Source organism: Eriocheir sinensis, chromosome 16 (genome assembly GCF_024679095.1).
Source record: "Eriocheir sinensis breed Jianghai 21 chromosome 16, ASM2467909v1, whole genome shotgun sequence".
In the NCBI taxonomy this organism is placed as follows: domain Eukaryota; kingdom Metazoa; phylum Arthropoda; class Malacostraca; order Decapoda; family Varunidae; genus Eriocheir; species Eriocheir sinensis.
In genome coordinates, this window is record NC_066524.1 from 18,716,013 (window position 1) to 18,733,692 (window position 17,680).

The 17,680-nt window shown below is 39.4% G+C and overlaps 1 protein-coding gene across 2 annotated transcripts in view; it reads right to left on the reverse strand.

Annotated features, from left to right (window-relative positions):
• LOC126999485 (alkaline phosphatase-like) overlaps positions 1–17,680 on the reverse strand; it is a 59,590-nt gene that overhangs the window by 39,808 nt on the left and 2,102 nt on the right. The window contains exon 1 of one of the 2 annotated variants that reach the window (XM_050862124.1): positions 14,981–15,069. The exons of the other annotated variant lie outside the window; for it this stretch is intronic. Within the exon in view, the coding sequence (XP_050718081.1) occupies positions 14,981–15,065 (85 nt within the window). The 5' untranslated portion in view covers positions 15,066–15,069. Of the gene's footprint in view, positions 1–14,980; positions 15,070–17,680 lie in introns of those variants that run through there. 2 annotated transcript variants of the gene reach the window in all.

A 17,680-nucleotide genomic window follows, 5' to 3' on the forward strand; every position in this document is an offset into this window, starting at 1 on the left:
TTTGAGTTAGTATTTGTGGAAGTATTTTAAGGGTAGGTATAGATGTTTGTGAGACTTATTTTTTATGGAACCTTCCCTAAGACAGCACTACAGGAAAGATACAGGAATACTACGATAAGAGGTCAGAATGTACAGACTGGGTGTTATGTGTGTTTTTGAGTTAGTATTTGTGGAAGTATTTTAAGGTTTGGTAGAGTTTGTGAGACATTTTTTATGGAACCTTCCCTAAGACAGCACTACAGGAAAGATGATTGATGATTGATAGTTTATTACAGGAATACTACGATAAGAGGTCAGAATGTACAGACTGGGTGTTATGTGTGTGTGTGAGTCAGTATTTGTGGAAGTATTTTAAGGTTTGGTAGAGTTTGTGAGACTTATTTTTATGTAACCTTCCCTAAGCACTACAGGAAAGATACAGGAATACTACGATAAGAGGTCAGAATGTATAGACTGGGTGTTATGTGTGTGTTTGAGTCAGTATTTGTGGAAGTATTTTAAGGGTAGGTATAGATGTTTGTGAGACTTATTTTTTATGGAACCTTCCCTAAGACAACACTACAGGAACACTACAGGAATTATACGATAGGAGGTCATAATGTACAGACTGGGTGTTATGTGTGTTTTTGAGTTAGTATTTGTGGAAGTATTTTAAGGTTAGGTAGAGTTTGTGAGACTTATTTTTTATGAAACCTTCCCTAACACAACACTACAGGAACACTACAGGAATTATACGATAGGAGATTAATATGTATAGGCTGGGTGGTGTGGGTTTGATTATGTATATGTAGAAGTATTTTAGGATTAAGGAAAGTTTGAATGTCTTACTTTGACGTAATACTGCCTAAGACAATATGCACCTCCTCATGCTTACTGTTAATATTCCCTAAATCCGTATTCAAAGTTCTTAGTCAATATTTAACACAAGAAAAAAAAAGGCAGCTTCTGAACTGTTTTTCGTCTTCACTGAACTCTACCGATTTCACCTTCAACTGTAACATAGCAACTTCTAAGACAAAATTTATTTCCTCATTCTCACTATCTATATCTCCTACGTCCGTATTCAAAACTGATATTCATTACCTAACCAAAAAACAACACTTCACTTAATTCCAAAACCTACACCTCCAGTTTGAACGTAACAAACTCCTAGGACAAAATATACTTCCTCATTCTCACTATCTATATCTCCTACGTCCGTATTCAAAGCTCCCATTCATTACTGGAACAAAAAACAACAAAGTCAGCTTCTGAACTCTTTTTGGTTTCCTACACTGAATTTCACATATTTCACATTCAAATTTAACGTAACAAACTCCTATGACAAAATATACTTCCTCATTCTCACTATCTATATCTCCTACGTCCGTGTTCAAAATTGATATTCATTACCTAACCAAAAAACAACACTTCTCTTAATTCCAAATCCTACACCTCCAGTTTTAACGTAACAAACTCCTATGACAAAATATACTTCCTCATTCTCACTATCTATATCTCCTACGTCCGTGTTCAAAATTGATATTCATTACCTAACCAAAAAACAACACTTCTCTTAATTCCAAATCCTACACCTCCAGTTTTAACGTAACAAACTCCTATGACAAAATTTACTTCCTCATATTCACTATCTATATATCTCCGTATTCAAACCTCTCACTCATTACTGGAACAAAAACATTAACAGCTTCTGAACACTTTTTTTCCTTTTCTCCCCTAACTTCCACATCCCTCACCCCAATTACTTTTTTTCCCGGCACATTAGACAGGGAAAATTAATACGTTGGAAGCAGATATTAACCCGTAACGGCGGTGCAGAAAAAGCTCGCGGGTAACGGAGTCTGGCTAAGTGGTATTACTGGAGGTGATCTCAGAGGAATGACACAGACGAGAGGAAGAAAGAGACTGTAATAGATGTTTTTGTTCTAATAGCTAAGAGATACGCTACACCTGATCTCAAGGGGATTGACATACAGAAAGGGAGAGTGTGTGATATTTAAGTTTGATTCTATTTCTATTCTATTCTGTCTCCTCTCCCTGTCTCTTCTCTTCTATTCATTGTGTGTGATTGAGAGTGTATTTGGGGCCGGGTTTTTTTGTTTCTTTTAGGAGAGTATTGCTTTTTTTTTTTCTCCACCCCTTAATCTGTCTCCTCTCTGCTCTCCACCTGATCTTCCATATATCAACTGCACCTCTGCCTCTCCATCTTAAGGTAAAGGCCGAGGAAGGGAGAGCTTGTGATACCTGCGACTGTTTCAATTCCTCGTTAATGAACACAAAGAATAACTGATCTCATGGGAAAGGTAGAGGAAAGGAGAACTTCTAATACATGAACTGATATCAAGGGAAAGGCTGAGGAAGGGAGACTTTGTGATACCTGAGTTCAAGTAGCTAATGAGACAATGAATATATACCTGATTAAAAGGAAATGGGCGAGGAAGGGAGAGCTTGTAACACCTGAACTGATCTCAAGGGAAAGGCTGAGGAAGGGAGACTTTGTGATACCTGAGTTCAAGTAGCTAATGAGACAATGAATATATACCTGATTAAAAGAGAATGGGGGAGGAAGGGAGAACTTGTAACACCTGAACTGATCTCAAGGGAAAGGCTGAGGAAGGGAGACTTTGTGATACCTGAGTTTGTAGCTAATGACACACACACAAAGAACACCTGATCACCTGTCCCACTGCTATGGCGGGAAGTCCCCACCACCACCACCACCACCACCCCCGCCCGCCCAGGTAAAAACGGAGCACTGTTAGTTATGGAAAAGTCAACAAGTGAACGTGATTCTCCTCGCCCTCTTCAGCAAGTACCCAGCACGCCTTGGCCCTGACTCCCCTCGGCATGACTTTTAAACGGGGTATGAGAGGTGATCCCGTGCCCTCTATGCCCTGCCCTGCCCTTATACCCTGCCTGACTCTTAGCACCCTTCCTCTCCTCCCTCTCTCTCTCTTCTCCTCTCTTCTATTCTCTGTGTGTGAGTGTATTTGGATAGGCTTTTTTTCTTTGCTGTGATCCTATACCCTCCACCTGTTTAACCCTTGCCACCTCTCCTCTTCCCTCTTTCCCTCTTCTCTCTTCTCTGTTATAGTTTCCCTGTTTGATTTGTGGCTGTTTGTCTTTATTTATTTATGTTCTTTTTAGCTTTTTGGTGACCGTGTTTTTAGGTTTTTTTTTTTTTTCTGTTCTCTTTCTGTCTCTGTTTCTTTCTTTCTTTCTTTTCCTTTCTTTTCTTTTTTTCTTAAGGGAGAATATTGTTGTTTTTCTTAAGGATCTGTGTGTTTATCTCTCTGTCTGTCTATCTATCCATCTATCTCTGTCTGTCTATTTATCTGTTTATCTGTCCCTCTGTTTCACTGTCTATCTATCTATCTGTTTCTCTGTCTATCTAACCTGCACCTCATTCTCACCTGCCTCCCCCCTCTGCCTCCCCTCCCCTCCCTCCCCCTCTGCCATGATCCTCCTCTTGAATAAATAAAATAAAGGGATAAGGAGATAAATTCGATAATGGTAAATATAGGAAGAGACAAAAGATCTAATCACGAATCAACGAATTTACCGGTGCGAACTGTTCCTCCCTCCCTCCCCCTCCCCCTCCCTTACTCCTCCCTTCATCTCCCCTCCCTCATCTCTCCCCTTCCCTTCCCTCTCCTTACCCCTTCTCTCCCTTTCATCTCACCCCGCCCCCTCCCTTATCTCCCTCCCCTTCTCCTCCCTCATCTCCCCTTCAGTTCCCATCCTCTCCCTCTCCCCTCATCTCCCCTCCTCCCTTCATCTCTCCCCTCCTCCGCTCTCCCTACCCCTCTCTCCTTTCATCCCCCTCCCTCCCTTATCTCCCATTCAGTCCCCATCCTCTCCCTCTCCCCTCATTTTACCCCCTCCCTTCATCTCCCTCCCTCATCTCTTCCCTTCCCTTCCCTCTCCCTGCCCCCTCTCTCCCATTTCATTTCCCTCCCTCCCCCTCCCTTATCTCCCTCCCTTCTCCTCCCTCATCTCCCCTCTATCCCCCTTCCCCTTACCTGGTTCTCCCCCTCCCTCCTTGGTTAGCTCCCCTTTTTACGTGGTCCCCCTCCTCCCCTCTCCCCCTCTCTTAGCTGTCTCCCACTCTACCCCTTTTCTTCTTCTTACTCCCCTCCCTTCTATTCCCCCTTTTCGTTTCTTGTTTTTTTTTGTTTTGTTGTTTCGTTTTTGTTTATGGTTATTTGTTTCGTTTTTTTTTAATGTTTCTTATTGGGTTATTTTTTTTCTTTAGATAAATATATGTACACATTTGTTTGACGAATTGGTTTATCTGTGTCTCTGTCTGTCTGTCTGTGTATGTATGTATGTGTGTATGTATGTATGTATGTGTGTATGTATGTATGTGTGTATGTATGTATGTATGTATGGCCGTCTGGGTGGCTGGATAACTGTCTCTTTTTGTCTCTCTTCCGTTATATAATTATCACACACACACACACACACACACACACACACAGAGAGACCCCCCTACACACACACACAAAGACACCCCACACACACACTCCCACAGCCCCCCCCCCGCACAGATCCCCCTACACCCACACACTTACACAGCCCCCCCCCTCCCCCCGCACAATCTAAATATACCCTCGGGCCATAATCTATACAGTAACACGGGCGTCGAGGGAACCAAAAATAATGATGACCCACAAAAAGCTGACCACGCGCGGCTTAACGGAGGAGGAGGAGGAGGTAAAAATATAATTGTGAGATGGCTGTTGGGTTTTTGCGTCCGCTGGTTTGTCCGTTTTCAAGGCCCAGGGGGATTTATAACGCTGCTTCGCTCTTCGCCTTATTCTTCGTCTTTATCTTGTTGTAGTCCGTGTTTTCTTATTTTTTTCTGATGTTTCGTATTTTTTTTTTCTTATTTTCTTATTTTTTTATTTTTTTTTTCTTATTTTTCTTATTTTTATTTCTTTTTTCTTATTTTTCTTATTTTTTTCTTATTTTTCTTATTTTTTTCTTATTTTTCTTATTTTTTTCTTATTTTTCTTATTTTTTTCTTATTTTTCTTATTTTTTTCTTATTTTTCCTAGTTTTATTTCTTTTTTTCTTATTTTTCTTATTTTTATTTCTTATTTTTCTTATTTTTTTCTTATTTTTCTTATTTTCTTATTTTTTCTCCTTCACTGTCTGTCAACATCACCATCAACGTCACTTAAAATCATCATCAAATCCTCAAACTATTTCATTCTGTATAATTTTTTTCCTGTTTCTGTTTTTTTATATATACATTCCTTTTTTTTCTCCCTTTCATTCACTTTTATTTCTTCACTTTCCTTCCCTTCGCTATCTGTCAACATCACCATCATCACCAACGTCACTTAAAATCATCATCAAATCCTCGTACTCTTTCATTCTGTATTTTTTTTTCTCTTTTTCTGCTGTTGTTTTTTTCATGGTCTTCTTTTTATTATTGTTCTTGCTCTTGTTCCTGTTCATGATTTTCCTTTCTTCTTTGCGTCTTCCTCAAGCAATCCCTAAGTCTCCTTCCTTCGTCCCTTCTGTCATTACACTTCCGGGGCCTCCTCGGTTACAGGTCATTACACTCCTCTTCATATTTTTTTTATTTATCCTTCTTTATCCATCACCCTCTTTTGGTCTTATCCTTTCTTCTTTGCGTTGCTCCACCTCCTCCTCTTCCTCCTCCTCCTCCTTCGGGCGACAAAGGTCAGGGTGTCTAACCTTGCCCCGTCTCGCCCTTAGCCCTCCCTTGAAGACCTGCTCTGGTTAGGAAGGGAGAGAGGGAGGAAGGGAAGGGGAGGGGAATGCCAGGGGGAAGGTTGCATGAGGAAGGAGGAAGCGAGGGAGGATCAAAGGGAGAGAATGATGGAGTAAGGGAGAGAAGGGAGGGAACGAGAGTGAGAGTGAGAACGAGATGGAGAGGGAGAGAATGAGAGGGAGAGTGTGTGAGAAAACAAGGGAGGGAGAGAGAGAGAGGGAGAGTAACTAGTAAAGAGGAGGAAAAAAAGGAGAGAAACCGGAATGGAGGGAAGAAGAAAGGGAGGGAGAGAGGAGAGAAAGCAGTAGGGAGGGAGGAAGAAAGTGAGAGAGAGGAGAGAAACAAGTAGTAAAGGAGAGAGAGAGAGAGAGAGAGAGAGAGAGAGAGAGAGAGAGAGAGAGAGAGAGAGAGAGAGAGCTAGGAAGTGAGGAGGAGGAGAGAGAAGGAGGAGGAGGAGGAGAGAATGAGTGTGGGAGGGAGAAAGAGAGAAATGGGTCTGTCCTTCGTTTTTTATTACGTTTTACGAAAATTCCGATGTGATAAAAACGAGATCGGGGGAAATGGCGATCGTGGAAGTGATGAAAATAATGATAAGAAGAAGAAGAAGAAGAAGAAGAAGAAAGAAGGAACAGAAAAGTAGATGAAAAAAGAGCAAAAAAAAAAGAAAGGATGAAAAAGGAATAAAAAGGAAAAAATAATGATAATGAGAAGAAGAAGAAGAAGAAGAAGAAGAAGAAGAAGAAGAAGAAGAAGAAGATAAAGAAAAAAGAAGGAACAGAAAAGTAGATGAAAAAAGAGCAAAAAAGAAAGAAAGGATGAAAAAGGAATAAAAAGGAAAAAATAATGATAATGAGAAGAAGAAGAAGAAGAAGAAGAAGAAGAGAGAACATGAATAGGAAGATAAAGAAAAAAGAAGGAACAGAAAAGTAGATGAAAAAAAGAGCAAAAAAAAGAAAGGATGAAAAAAAGGAATAAAAAGAAAAAAAATGATGATAATGATAAGAAGAAGAAGAAGAAGAAGAAGAAGAAGAAGAAGAAGAAGAAGAGAGAACATGAATAGGAAGATAGAGAAAACAGAAGGAACAGAAAAGTAGATGAAAAAAAACAAGAAAATAGAAAGAGGATGAAAAAGAAAGAATGAAAAGAAGAAAAAAAAGATGAAAGTGGGGAAGGAAAGAAGAAAAACAACAAAGAAAAATAACAAGAAAATGAGGAAAACGAACAAATACAAAATAAAACAAGAAAAACAAAAACAATCATAATAGGAAACGATAAAACAAAAAAAAACAATAAAGAAAACAAAAACAACAATAACAAAAAGGAGACACCCAATAAAAGAAACAATTAAAGACAAAAAAAACTAACAACATTAACTTATAACTACAAAAACAAAAACAAAACAAAAATAAACAAATAAAAATCCACCTTCACATGACGAAACTTCAACAAGTCCTGCTCTGGTAAGGAGGGGAGGGAGGGAGGGAGGGAATGGAGGGAAGGGGAAGGCCAGGGGGAAGGTTGCATGAGGAAGGAGGAAGCGAGGGAGGATCAAAGGGAGAGAATGATGGAGTAAGGGAGAGAAGGGAGGGAACGCGAGGGAGAGAGAGAGAGAGAGAACGAGATGGAGAGGGAGAAAACGAGAGGGAGAGTGTGATAACCACCACCACCACCACCTTTACCAACAGACAAGACAAGACACACGATACAAGTTCCTCACCAAACAATGACAAAAATAACACAAAAGCGATAGTAAAAAAAAAAATATCCTCGGGTCACATATTAATATGTATGCAGGTCACTTGTTAGGTTGGGCGCGGGCAGACAGGTGGGGCAAGCAGGTGACCAGGTAAGTAATGAGGTGGGCTGCTGTCAGGTAACTCAGGTAGGTCACTGGTTTGGACAGGTAAAAGCAGACGGCGTATTGGGTTCAGCTAATTGGGAGATGGAAATGATAGATGGATAGGTGGATAGAAGAGAGAATAGATTGATGGAAGAGAAAATAGATATTGACAGGTGGGAGATGAAAAAGACAGGTGGATAGGTAGTTAGATAGATAAGTAGATAGATAGATAGATAGATTGAGGATGGAATAGATAGACAGATGGATAAGTGGAAGTTGAAATATATAAATAGAAAGAAAGAAAGAAAGAAAGAAAGAAAGAAAACGAGCGAGAACATGAACAAAAAGAATATAAAGAACAAAAACAGAAAAAAATAACAAGAACGAGAAAAAGAAGAAGAGCAGGAACAAGAAAAGAGTAGATGAAAGAAAGCGAGAAAAAGAAAGAAAGAAAAATAGACATAGATAGACAGATAGATAGACAGATAGATAGATAGATAAGGTTATGAGGTGAGATGATTGGACTATATAATCATTTCCAAACTAAAAAAAAAGACACGTTTAAACTTAACAAAAAAAATCTAGAACTGGATGACTGGACGAATTACCAGACAGGTCCCAGGTTACAATATGGATGGTCGTAAGGTATATAAGGTTACATTAACACACACACCGTTACAAGTACAGACAAGGATGGAGTCGGAGTGGATGGTTGCAAAGGTTAAAGACAGCATAGAAAGGTTATATAAGGACGGTGGAAGCCTGAGAAAAAGATGGTTGGAGGGTTGCAGACTGAGTTGACAGGCCCCGTTAAAATGAAAGAGAAATAAGGTTAGAGTCTGAGTGGATGGTTGGAAAAGGTTAAAGAGCGTAGGATAGGTTACAGGAAGAAGGAGGGATGGTGGAAGTTAGAGTTAGTTAGAGTTAGAGGGTCATAAGACGTTAGTTAGTTAGTTTAGCTAGTTAGTTAGTTAGGTTATTGCGTTACAAGACTCAAGGCCATAATATCAAACTCTTCAAAGGCTCCTCAGAAGAAGTTGTTGTCGGGGTTTTCAAAGGTGGTTTCCTAAGCCTGGCGGTAGTTTTACAAGGCTTCCGCGGCATGAACGGGAAAAACACTCATTACAACTTGGCGTAACTACTCTCTGGCCTTGAAAAACGTTCCTAACAACACCCACAAACGTTTGATAATATGTATACGAATGTTATTGCTACTTGGGCACACTAAAACGCCCTACAAAAGGTTACAGGAAGCTTGGTTTTGGAAAGTTACAAGACGGATGATAATATAGGGCTGGACTGTAACTAAGTGGAGGGTTGTAAGGCTCCAGGCTACACAGGAAGACACGGTTCGAGCCCCGCCAAAGGTTAAAGACAGCATGGAAGGTCACAGTCTGGGTACTTGATGGGGGAAGACCGGACGAGAGGGAGAGAGTGAGGAGGGGAAAAAATGGAGCTTGAGAGAGGTTAGAGGTTATGATTGTGTTAAGGTTGTGGAGGTTAAGATGAATGGTAACAAGGCGATGTGGAGGGATGCAGGTATGGAGAAACAGAACGTTGAAGATTTATGAGGAAGAAATGAAAAAACAGAAGAGAAAATATAGCGCATGGGGTAGGTTATAGGTTAGGTTAAGATCACAAGGTTTAAGTAGAAGGACACGGTGATGGAGGTAGAAGGTTGAAAATTGCTGAGAAGGAAGAGAAAAAAAAATAGAGGCTTGAGAGAGATTAGTAATTAGGCTAAGATCATTAGGAACGAGACTTATGTGGAAGGATGTGGATATGGAGAAACAGAAGGGTGATGATTACAAGGAAGAAAGAGGAAGAAATGGAGTTTGAGAGAGGTTGGTGGTTAGGTTAAGATTATTAGGAACAAGACTTATAGGAAGGATATATACGGTGATGGAGAAACAGGTTGAAGAATGCGAGGAACGTAGAGAAATTAAGAAAAGAAAAAAGGGAAAAGGAGGTTGGAGAAGCTTTGGTTACGATTAAAAGGTAGGAATGCTTTAGGTTTATGTGGAAGAATATAAGGTCATGGAGAAACAGAAGTTGAAGATTACAAGGAAGAAAGAGAGGAAAAGAAGAGAGAAAAAAAGAGACTGGGAAACTTTGGCTGTGAATAATAGTAATGTGAACAAAGACAGATATTGAAAAGTAGTCGAAGGATGAAAATTACAAGGAGGGAAGAGAACCAAAAAAAAGAAATAAAGGTAAAAAATAGATCTCGGAAAAGGTTCGGTTAAGAATGAAAGTAATAATGTTTTAGGCGATGTGGCCAGACACGGATCAGGGGAAACAGAAGGCTGAAGATTACAAGGAAGGGAGAGGAAAAAGAAAAGAAAAAATAGAGCTTGAGGGAGGATAGAGATGAGGTCAAGAAAACTGGTGAGAACGCTTCGGACAATGTGAACAGATACGGATATTGAGAAACAGAAAACTAATGATTGCATGAAAGGTTCGCGTTTGGTTACTAAAAAAAAAGGAAGGAAGAGAAAAATAAAAAGTTTGGAGGAGTTGAAGTTAAGAAAGGTAGGGGGAATTGTGACTTTGAGGAAGGTCACGATTATGCAGAGAACAAAGAAAGAAATGCAAGGAAGGTTACTGTCTGGTTACTAAGAAAAGGAAGAAGAAAAAATGGACGGAAGAGAAAAATAAAAGAGTTTGGGGGAGTTGAAGTTAAGAAAGGTAGGGGGAATTGTGACTTTGAGGAAGGTCACGATTATCCAGAGAACAAAGAAAGAGATGCAAGGAAGGTTACTGTCTGGTTACTAAGAAAAGGAAGAAGAAAAAAAGGAAGGAAGAGAAAAATAAAAAGTTTGGGGGAGTTGAAGTTAAGAAAGGAAGGGGGGATTGTGACTTTGAGGAAGGTCACGATTATCCAGAGAACAAAGAAAGAGATGCAAGGAAGGTTACTGTCTGGTTACTAAGAAAAGGAAGAAGAAAAAAAGGAAGGAAGAGAAAAATAAAAGAGTTTGGGGGAGTTGAAGTTAAGAAAGGTAGGGGGAATTGTGACTTTGAGGAAGGTCACGATTATCCAGAGAACAAAGAAAGAGATGCAAGGAAGGTTACTCTCTGGTTACTAAGAAAAGGAAGAAGAAAAAAAGGAAGGAAGAGAAAAATAAAAATAAAAAGTTTGGGGGAGTTGAAGTTAAAAAAGGTGGGAGTGATTTTGACTTTGAGGAATGTTGAGGGATGTTAAGTTGAAAATCTAGGTAATGAGATATATAGGAAGACCACAGTTACCGAAGAACATAAAGTTAAATATTACAAGAAAGGTTATTGTCTGGTCACAAGGAAAAGGAAGAAAAAGAAAAAGAAAAAGGATTGAGATTGAGGATTATAGGTAATGAGACATATAGGAAGCCCACAGTTATCGAAGAACATAAGGTCACTGATTACAAACAAGGTCACTGTCTGGCTATACTAAAAAGGGAGGAAGAGAAAACGTAGACAAAATAGATCTCAAGCTGGATGTTAGGTTGAAAATAAAGGTACTAATGAGTCATATAGAAAGGACACGATTATCGAAGAACATAAGGTCACAGGTTACAAGGAAGGTCACACTTAGGTTACTAGGAAAAGGAAGAAAAAGGGAAAAATAAAAAAAATAGGGCTTTAAGATATATTAGGTCCAAAAATAAAGGTACACAATTAGCGAACAACATAAGGTCACAGGTTACAAGGAAGGTCACACTTAGGTTACTAGGAGAAGGAAGGTCAGAGAGAGAGAGAATAAAAAAAACATAACAGGGGCTGGTCGCGGTCGGTTACAGGCTGAGGAAGGTCATGAGGAAGCAGGTCAGAGCAGGGCGTCGTCATTGCTATTGGTTTTCTCCCTATCTCTCTTTTTTTTTTTCTGAGTCTACTTTCTCCCTGCTTTCATTCCCGGTTCCTGCTTTCGAGTCTTCGTTTAAGGCTTTATTTCTTGCTTTCTCTTTACTACCTAGGCCTACTCTCTCTCTCTCTCTCTCTCTCTCTCTCTCTCTCTCTCTCTCTCTCTCTCTCTCTCTCTCTCTCTCTCTCTCTCTCTCTCTCTCTCATGATAATATGAAGAAGAAAAAGGAGAAAAAGAGGAAAAAGAAGAATTAGAATAAGAATAATCGTAACAACAACAACAACAACAACAACAACAACAACAGCAGCAACAACAAATACACGTTTTAACAGACCGTACACAAATAAAATACAATAAAAGTTAATAATAATAATAATAATAATAATAATAATAATAATAATAATAATAATAATAATAATAATAATAATAATAATCAACAAAATTCAAACAAGTGTAGCTATAATTCTGTTTTTTCTTTCTTTTCCTTTTTTTTTTCCTTTTTACGTAACTACTCCTGCTTAATAAAAGATATAAAACTACACTTGGAACACGTGCACCACCTTGTCCACATTTTCCTTATGCAACACGAAGATAACTTACAATTTACAACTCTTAAATAATATGTCTAAATCCTAAACCTGTATACGTGTGTGTGTGTGTGTGTGTGTGTGTGTGTGTTAGAGAGAGAGAGAGAGAGAGAGAGAAGGAAAAAAAAAAACAGAAAAAAAATATATTAGTCTGGGGTTTATCTATTGAGGTGAGACTAGTGTGAAGAAAACGGGACTAGGTTATATAGTTTTGGAGTTAAAATATCTACACGCAAAAAAAAAAAAAAAAAAAAAAAAATGATTCTGAACTTGTTGCATTGGTATTCTGATTATATTCTCCTTGATACTTTTTCCTTCACTCTCTCTCTTTCTCTCTCTATCATTCATTCACTTCTTCCCTTTACTTATTTTCTTTTAATTTCTCTCTTTCCCACGTTTTTTATCTTTCAAACTCCATTCATTGATTTCATTCTATAATTTCTTGCGTATTGCTTCATTCCCATTCTGCTGTTCTTCCTTTGCTTCATCATTCCTTTCTCTCCTCTCCTTCCTCATTCCTTCTATTTCCACCTTCATTCCTCTCTGACGTTTTTATTGTTTGCTTCTCATTCTCATTCCATTCTCTTTTACGCTTTCTTACGCATTAATTTTATTCCTATTCTTTCTTTCCTTCCTTCTATTTTTTTCCTCTCCACTAACTTTATTTCTCCTCTTTACCTATTGCAGTTTCTCTCCTTTTTCCTTCCCTTCCTCTCATTTCCGTTTCCTTCTTCCTCTCTTCCTATTTAGCTATGCCCTCTCCTCTTTCCTTCTCCGCCCCTTCGATATTTTCCTTCCCCTCCCCACATAAAAATCGTAGAACTATTACGATTACTCCACCTAGTTGGGTCTGAGGGGTCTAATATAAAGTGTAGATCGCATACCAAATTAGTTTCATGACACGTAGATCGTATACCAAAGTAACACCTGGATATCTATGTAAATCTATGTAAATCTTCCTCCTCCGCCTACCTCACCTGCCTCCAAGGTAAGCTACTACAGGAGGCCGATGGTGTCATATGTTCACTTAACTAGTCCTCTTCTCCTTTTTTCCCTCCTCCCTCCCTCCTCCTCTCTCACTCCTCTTCCCTCTCCTCTTGTTTATATCAGTCACATCGCTCCTTCTCCTTCTTGCTTCTTCACTGTTTTTTCTCGTCTCTAGTCTTGCCTCTAATCTTGCCCTGGTGTCGCTTATGTAGTGTCTTCTTGCCCTTGTGTGTGTGTGTGTGTGTGTGTGTGTGTGTGTGTGTGTGTGTGTGTGTTTTGGGGGGTTGGGAGAGGTATTAAGTATTGTATATCGTATGGTCTGTGTTAGTGTAAATATCTCATGAGTTTGTTTGCTCTGTTTACTTTCCTTACCTGTATCTCTATCTGTATTTATCTGTGTCTATTTATCTACCTGTCTACCTTTAGTTATCTTCCCTCTCACGTATCTACTATCTGTCTATCTATTTATCTGCTTATCTATATCAGTTTTCCCTCTCAACATTTATCTCCCTATCTCTTAATCAATGTCTATCTACCCACCTTTTTATATATCGACCTATCTAAATATCTGTCAATCTATTTATGTATCTATCTTTCGGCCACTCCTCTAACTCTTTTTAGGAGCAGTGAGTAGCGGGCTTTTTTTCACATTTGTTTCCTTTCTTTTAAGCCCTTGAACTGACTCCTCTAATGTAAAAAAAAAAAAGTATGAACGCTTAGTATACAAATCAAGTCTTTCTAATGTTATCACTTTCTCTCTCTCTCTTACTTAATTTAATCACACGTGCATGGCAGACAAAAGAACTCAGCATGTCCCACTTTTCCTCCATTGTATTCCTTCGTAGTTCAGTGGCGGTGACATTTTCGCGAGCAATAATCTGACGGTCACAAAAACTAACGATTACGGAATGAATGAAGTCACACAGATGCAGGAAAAAAAGAAAGAAGTTAATGAAGAGATTGAAAGGAAGGAAAGAAGGGAGAAAGGAAAGAAAGAAGAGGGGGAGGAAGGTAAGGAGAGAAGGTATTAATAAAAAAAATGGCAAAATATGAGAAAAAAGGAGAAAATATGACCGGAGTTAAGAGAACGACACACACACACACACACACACACACACACACACACACACACACACACACACACACACACACACACATACACACACTACAGGACCACTAATTCTAATATATATCTTCTTTTCGATAATGTTTGCTATATTTTCTTTTCTATACGGGAGCAGCATTATCAAGGGTAGTCTTTCCTTTATTATTTTTCCTATCTCTCTTTCTCCTCCTCTTTTCTTATCTTTCTCTCCTTTCTTCTCTTTTCCTTATCTCCTCCTCACCATTTTTTCTACTCCCATTTCCTCCCCTTTCTTCTCTTCTCCTCTTTTCTTCCTCTCCTTCCTTCTCTCCTCCTCGCCTTTTTTCTCTTCTCCTCTTTTCTTCCTCTCCTTCCTTCTCTTCTCTTTTCTTCCTTTCCTTCCTTCTCTCCTTCTCCCCTTTCTTCTCTTCTCCTCTTTTTTTCCTCTCCTTCCTTCTCTCCTCCTCCCCTTTCTTCTCTTCTCCTCTTTTCTTCCTCTCTTTCCTTCTCTTCTCCTCTTTTCTTCCTCTCCTTCCTTCTCTCCTCCTCACCTTTTTTCTTTTCTCATTTCCTATTTTATTTCCTCCCCTTCCTTATCTTCTCCTCTCTTCCTCCTCTCCTTCTCTTTCCTCTCTTATTTCCAGTTTAACAAAAGACCAAAACACACACACGTTTTTCCTCTCCTTCCTTCTCTCCTCTTCCTTTCCCTTTCTTTTCTCTTATTTCCCGTATAAAACAGACTTACACACAAAACACACACGCAACCGTAAGTACCAACCGTAAGTACCAACCGTAAGTACCAACCGTAAGTACTAACACGGCTCGCAGGTTTGCAGAGAGGAGCGACAGACACACACACACACACACACTCTCTCGGCAAGTTAAGTCAGTCACTCACCTTGCAAGACCCGACAACAATCCACCTTTCCACCTTGAGGCTCACTGGCACACTGACTGGGCAGCCCGGCCGACCCTAGCGTCATATAGGTCCACGCACACACACACACACACACACACACACACAGGGACAGCTTATATCCGGCATGTCAGTTGTAAGAGCGTGTTTTCTTTTTTTTTTTTTTGTGTGTGTGTGGGGGGAGTGGGTTGGGATCTCAAGTTTTAATTTTCTCTCTGCTTTCTCTCCTATTTTCTTATTTATGCTTCTTTTTTTTCCTATTTATGCTTTCTTACTTTCTCTTTACATTTTGTCTTTTTTTTACCATTTCTATTCGGTATTTCAATCTTTCCCTTTAATGTATATCTTCAACTTCCTCTCTCCTTCCTCTTTCCTCGCTCTCTTCTTTCCATCTTTATTTACTCGTGCTTTCTATATCCGGTTCTCTTTCTCCTAAATATATGTCTCCTCCTCCTCCTCCTCCTCCTTTTCCTTCCTTGTTATCCTTTTTCTCCTTGCCTTTCGTTCCTCCTATTATGCACATTTCCTTTCCTTATTTACGCCTCTCTCTTGCTTTCTCTTTACCTGTCTTGTTTTTGTTGTTGTTCAGGTTAGGTTAGGTTAGGTTAGGTTAGGTTTTCTCTCCTATTATGCACCTTTTTTTCTTTATTATTTACGCCTTTCTCTTGTTTTCTCTTTACTTGTCCTATTTTCGTTGTTTTTTTCTTACTCTTTCTATTCGCATTTCCCTTCCCCCTTTCCTTTCTCGTTTTCCTTCCACTTCCTCTCTCCTTCTATAGGCCTATGTCGCCTTCCTCTATTTCTTCTTGATTTCTCTTTACTTGTCCTATTTTTGTTGTTTTTTTCTTACTCTTTCTATTCGCTTCTCCCTTCCCTCTTTCCTTTCTCGTTTTCCTTCCATTTCCTCTCTCCTTCTATAGGCCTATGTCGCCTTCCTCTATTTCTTCTTGATTTCTCTTTACTTGTCCTATTTTTGTTGTTTTTTTCTTACCCTTTCTATTCGCTTTTCCCTTCCTTCTATCCTTTCTCGTTTTCCTTCCATTTCCTCTCTCCTTCTATAGGCCTATGTCTCCTTCCTCTATTTCTTCTTGATTTCTCTTTACTTGTCTTTTTTTTTGTTTTTTCTTACTCTTTCTATTCGCATTTCCCTTCCCCCTTTCATTTCTCGTTTTCCTTCCATTTCCTCTCTCCTTCTATAGGCCTATGTCTCCTTCCTCTATTTCTTCTTGATTTCTCTTTACTTGTCTTTTTTTTGTTTTTTCTTACCCTTTCTATTCGCTTTTCCCTTCCCTCTTTCCTTTTTTCGTTTTCCTTCCACTTCCTCTCTCCTTCTATAGGCCTATGTCTCCTTCCTCTATTTCTTCTTGATTTCTCTTTACTTGTCTTTTTTTTGTTTTTTCTTACTCTTTCTATTCGCATTTCCCTTCCCCCTTTCATTTTTCGTTTTCCTTCCACTTCCTCCCTCCATCTATAGGCCTATGTCTCCTTCCTCTATTTCTTCTTGATTTCTCTTTACTTGTCTTTTTTTGTTATTTCTTACCCTTTCTATTCGCATTTCCCTTCCCTCTATCCTTTCTCGTTTTCCTTCCATTTCCTCTCTCCTTCTATAGGCCTATGTCTCCTTCCTCTATTTCTTCTTTCCTGCTTCATTTCCCTTCTCTTTCTCCTAAATATGCCCTCTTTCCCTTCCCTTCCTTTTATCCCTTTCTCTCCTCCTTCCTCTCTTCCTATATATGTCCTCTCTTTCCTTCCCTTCCCTTCGTTTTTCCTTCCTTCCTTCCTTCCTTCCTTCCTTCCTCCTTTCGTTTTAAACTTTTCTTCCCCTCTCACACATAAACATCATTGTATTAGTGTCATCATTGTCATTATCGTTATTTTTATTATCATTATTATTATCATCATCATCAATTTCATCATCATCAAGGTCGGGGGGGAGGAGGGAGGGAGGGGGAGGGACAGACACGTGGGTTCAGGTAATTGCTACTTTACTTTGACATTTCTCTTTTTTTATATATATATATTTCTCCCTCTTTTTTTTTATATCGCGTTCGGTCTGCCGCCGCCGCCGCCGCCACCGCCTCTTACCGTTAAAACAAAAGAAAAACGTTACTGGGGAATGCGTTATATCACTGTCCGTCCGCCTGTTCGTATACGTCCCTCGGCCTTGTCCAACGATACTTTTTTTACGATAAAGGAAGAGTTGAAGGACGCAGACCAATGACACAACGAAATACCGATGATAAGGAAGCCCACAACACCTAAAAAAATAAAGGTTGGACTCTTTCACGCCATTTTCCTGTTTTTCCTCTCGAGTTTAATACCGTGTTGTTTGTATATCAGTAACATGTCCTCCCCCTCACCCAAAAAGAGCTTTATACCCACATATCCCTAAATTTATATGGGATAGAAAAGGAAAAAGTTTCGTTTAGTCGGCGCAACATCTGTGGTCATATGCCGGAGAGAGACAGAAGGAGAAGGAATTATAGAAGTGAACAGATCCCAGGAGACGGGACACAACCCCTAATTAATACCTGGTACCCATTCACTACTGGGTGGACAGGGGCGTAGGGTATCGGAAAAGCCGCCGAAATTTGTCCACTCCGCCCGGAAAGAACAGGAAGTAAAAAGAATATGAATGGAGGAGCGGTTCTTCAGATTTTCCGGAATATAGAAAACAGATGT